Source organism: Daucus carota, chromosome 8, assembly GCF_001625215.2.
Source record: "Daucus carota subsp. sativus chromosome 8, DH1 v3.0, whole genome shotgun sequence".
NCBI classification, from domain to species: Eukaryota; Viridiplantae; Streptophyta; class Magnoliopsida; order Apiales; family Apiaceae; genus Daucus; species Daucus carota.
The window spans coordinates 6,229,273-6,234,314 of record NC_030388.2 but is presented as its reverse complement, the minus strand read 5'-3'; the positions used below and the strand labels follow the sequence as shown (position 1 = coordinate 6,234,314).

The 5,042-nt window shown below is 37.6% G+C and overlaps 1 protein-coding gene across 1 annotated transcript; it reads left to right on the top strand.

The window, feature by feature from the left end:
- The first annotated feature begins 933 nt into the window (after window positions 1-933).
- On the top strand, window positions 934-4,281 carry LOC108198069 (uncharacterized). The gene is made up of 2 exons (XM_017365850.2): window positions 934-3,455; window positions 3,558-4,281. Exons 1-2 carry the CDS (start codon window positions 934-936, stop codon window positions 4,279-4,281), a joined length of 3,246 nt encoding a protein of 1,081 aa, XP_017221339.2.
- The last annotated feature ends 761 nt before the right edge of the window (window positions 4,282-5,042 follow it).

Below are 5,042 nucleotides of genomic sequence, written 5' to 3'. Positions count from 1 at the left end.
AGTTACTAACACATCGATTTTTCAGTTGTAGGTAATTAGGGTACTCCGATTTGGGGGTTCTTCGATTAACTGGTAATACATCTTCTATTTTCAGTTTTTAATCTTGCATTTAGTTGTATATCTAGTATAAACTGTTTACTAACAGTTCATATCATGCATTTCAGGGGATTGAAGTTTCTGAGGGGATTAACTTTTTGAGGGATTGAAGTTTCATACATTTTAGGGGTTTCATTGGGTAAACAGCTGCTTTCATTAAGGTAAAAAGCTTTCACTGGGTTTATGTCTTTATATGTGTATGTGTTTAATTTTAATTTTTTGTATTTGCTCGATTGGGTTTATTTTGTATTCGATTGGGCTATTCTGTTTTTGATTGGGTTTATTTTGAGTATGAGTGGATTTTTGCATGATATTTGTGTATGGGTTAATATAGTGATATGATATGCTATGTTTTTTGTAAATTTTGTGACAACCTTCTTTGTTATGATTTTGTGGTTGCCATGTGTTATGATAGGTTTTTCTGTTTATGCATGATACACTAATTGTTTTTCTAATTTTTTGTTACATGATATGGTACAACTTTTATATTTTATTTTTATGTTAGCATGTGCTATATAATTGACATGTGACTAGTTTAATGTGGTGAAATCCAGTAGTTTTGGTGTCTGATGATATAGTGGATATTAATATTATGCTGACTTGACTCTATGTTTTGATGATATGTGCTGAAATCCAGTAGTTATGTCATTTTCGCGCTGCTTTGATGATTACTGTGCTGTTAGTGAATCTGTACATTCTATAATCTCATAAATAATTGTGTAGGCTGAGTATTAGTTTAAACAAATGGTTTTGAGATTGGCACCTAGACAAGTATATTCATATTACGCTGACTTTATAGGTGCAACGTGTTGAATCTGTTACCGACTAGTTTTAGAAATGGAAAGTGATTATGGTAATAAAAGCTGGATAGGACTTCCACGATACCACGAAGAATATGAAAAGGGGATAAAAGCTTTTGTTGAGAAGGCATTTGCCCTTTTTTCTGTTGGTGATGAATTAAAGTGCCCCTGCAAAGATTGTGATGATCGTAAGTGGCATCGTGCAGATGTAATTTATGATCATCTAATTTGCAGGGGACCTTCTATGTCGCATGTCCAGTGGATTTATAGGATTTCAGGAGCCAAAATAAGAGATACGACAGATTTTAAGGACTGTGAAGCGGGGGCTGCCTTCGGGGATAATTTACAAGATATGTTCGATTGTACAGGTAGGAGGTTTCAGAATGTAGAAGTAGGACCAAATGCGGAGGCTAAAAATTTTTATCGCCTTGTCGAGGAGGGAAAAAACCCGCTATATCCGGGCTGCACAAATTTTTCTATGCTAAGTTTTATCATCCGTCTTTACCATTTGAAGTGTGTCCATGGTATAACCGAGTCGGGCTTCAGTGATTTATTAATTCTGATTAAAGAAGCCTTTCCTGAAGCCAATGTGCCTATATCTTTCACTGCTGCTAAAAATATAATCAAGGACTTAGGTCTTGATTATCATAAAATACATGCCTGCCCTAACAGTTGCATGCTGTATTGGGGCAATAATAAGGATAAAATAGTTTGTGATAATTGTGGGGTTTCGAGGTGGGTTATACAAGAAAAGAAAGGGTCTGCTGTTAATGATGATTCAGAGAGAATTATTAGCAAAGTACCTGCAAACGTCATGAGATACTTTCCCCTTAAACCTAGGTTGCAAAGAATTTTCATGTGCAAAGAGTTTTCTAAACTCATGACTTGGCATGCAACGGGACGGGTAGAAGATGGTAAGCTTAGGCATCCGGCTGATGCCTTAGCTTGGAAGATGATGGATGCTAACTATCCTGAATTTTCTTCGGAAATTCGAAATGTAAGACTAGGTGTAGCTGCTGATGGATTCTCTCCGTATCGTACGATGAGTGTTTCTCATAGTACATGGCCTATAGTACTAGTAAACTACAACCTCCCACCTTGGATTTGCATGAAACAAGAAAATTTAATTCTTTCGACGTTGATATCGGGTCCAAATTCCCCTTCAAATAGTATCGACGTATATATGCAACCATTAATCGCTGAGTTGAATGAGTTGTGGGATATTGGCATCCAAACCTATGATGCCATGACTGATCAGAACTTCAATTTACGGGCAGGGGTACTCTGGACCATTAGCGACTTTCCGGGCTATGCTATGTTGTCCGGTTGGAGCACAAAAGGCAAGTTAGCATGCCCGGTGTGCCATTACGAAACCTGCTCAGAATATTTGAAACACAGCCGTAAGATGTGCTATATGAGTCATCGTAGGTTTCTTGATCCTTCCCACAAATGGAGGTTTGACAAGAAAAATTTTAATGGGGCAATTGAGACGAGGCAGAGTGCAGAACCGTTGACGGGAACAGAGGTTGAACAGCTGCTGTTTGGGTTTAAAAATCAGTTTGGAGAAAATAAAAAAAGAAAGCGTGAAAGTGGCATCCCTTTTAAAAAGAGGTCTATTTTTTTCGATTTACCTTATTGGAAGCATAATCCATTAAGACACAACCTCGATGTCATGCACATCGAAAAAAACATTTGCGATAGTATATTAGGTACCTTGCTTAATATTAGTGGGAAGTCAAAAGATCATTTGGCAGCTCGATTTGATTTACAAGAAATGGGAATACGGAAGTCCCTTCATCCGATGGAATCTGCTGATGGGAAATCTTATGAAATTAATGCAGCCTTATTTGACATGTCAAACAAGGAGAAAGACATATTTTGCAAGGTATTAAAGAATGCAAAATTACCTTACGGCTGTGCCTCTAATATTAGTCGTTATGTGCACACAAACGAGAGGAAGATATTGGGGTATAAGAGCCATGATGCGCATTTTATACTTCATTACTTGTTGCAATTTGCTGTGAAGAAATCAGTCAAAGCTGATGTTGCGAAGCCGCTGATAAAATTCAGTGCATTTCTTCGAGGTTTGTGGAGTAAGGCCATTCACTTGGATGATATTCAGAGGCTGCAAGACGAAATTGTCAACATCTTATGTGAATTTGAGATAATTTTCCCACCTGCTTTTTTTGATGTCATGGTGCACCTCCCCGTTCATTTGTGTAGAGAGATTGAATACGGTGGACCCGAGCACCTTCGCTGCATGTATCCTATTGAGCGATATCTTTGTAAATTGAAAAACTATGTCCGTAATAGGTCTAGACCCGAAGGTTCAATTGCAGAAGGCTATTTGGCAGAGGAGTGCGTTACATTCTGTTCAAGATTTTTGGGTGGTGAACCATTAACTGATTTTTCAAAATGTCCAACAAATGCGGAATATCATATTGGCGGCAGAAAGAATAAAGATGGCAAAGTTATTCAGCTAGCAGATTCAGTTTGGAAAGCTTGTCATACTTACATTCTTTTCAATTGCGGTAATAAGGAAATTGAGACATTGATCGAGTAAGTTATTTACTCCCTCCTTCATTTGTCGAGTACTAGTATATATGAACTTGTTTTCCTCGTAAACTATTTGAATTAATTGTTCACCTAATATTTTCTTAGGGATCACCGCGCGTTAGTGGAAGCTCATTCAAAATCAAAAAAATACAAGAAAGAGCAAGCACACTCTGAAGATTTCTGGAAGTGGTTAACAGAGGTGGTGGGAAAAAGGGTGGAAGTTTCATCTGATTTACGTGTCCTTGCTTTGGGTCCTAATCGAATGGCCAGGAGGTACAGTGGCTACGTGGTAAATGGATATCGTTTTCACACGAAGAGCAGAGATTCAAAATGCACAACCCAAAACAGCGGTGTATTTTTGACTGCTGAAACGACAAGTTTTGCAAGTTCGAAAGATGATAATCCAAAAGTCGGGGCTGTCAATTACTATGGATCAGTTGAAGAGATTGTTAAAGTTGATTATTGGGGAGTTTTTGCAGTGGTTCTTTTCAGGTGCACTTGGTACCAAGAAGAGAAGGATCCATATGGTCTTACCAAGGTGAATTTTAAGAAGACCATCTGCAGATCAGAACCTTATGTCATTGCATCCCAGGTGCAACAAGTATTTTACGTGGAAGATCCGACTGAAAAGATGGTGTATTATGTCATAAAAAAATTACCAAGGGAGTGGTGTGATGCTGAACAAGAAAATGCATATGATCAGATTGATGACAGTCATGATATCGAACCTGGATATGAAATTCATAGTAAAGATGGTGAATTTAGTTGGTTCAGGGATGATATCCCTAAAATAGAATTTCCCATTGAACAAAATCAAGAAGACCTGTAGTTTGATAATGTTGTATTTTAGTTAGTTTGATAATTGGTTCCCTTATTGTAGTGCTTTATATCAGATGTTGCTCTACTTAATTAGTTTATGTTGTTTTATTTTTGCCTTAATTTTTAGTCCTAATTTAGTTGATGTGTCCTATCTGTTGTTGTTTAATTATTTTATTGTCCAAATTTAGTTAATTTTCTTGCATTATTGTAGTGCTTTATATCTGTTGTTACTCAAATTTTGGTGCAGAAAATACAGGTCTAATTTGCAATTACTTGTGCCGCGTCTAATCATCTTCTTTTAAATTTGCACAGGATGGACGAGAAACTGATAACTATAGTACTGCACTATGATGGAATCTTCAGGAGGAGTGGATTTTCCCCTGGAAAGACCTTGCCAGTAGCGAAAGTACCAACCGAAGAATTTTCTTATTCAGTTCTTATGGAATACGTCAAGGATTATTTGCATTTGACGGAAATTGGAGGGGTATATATGAGAGATGGCAATAGTTGGAGGCTTCTGACCAAAGATAAAGAACTGCTAGAGCTTGTTGATCGATGCGAAAATGATGGAGAGATGGATCTCTATGTGGACACTGTGGTTGATAAAGGAGTCGAGCCCTCGGTACAAATGCAGCCACATGTAATTGTACGACCGAGGAAGAGCATTATTACAGGTATTATAGGGCCAACCAAGGAGGGAGTGAAGCGCACATTCGTGACTACTCACCAGCTCCAACAGCAACAAGAAAAGAAAAAGAAGGCAAATAAAAA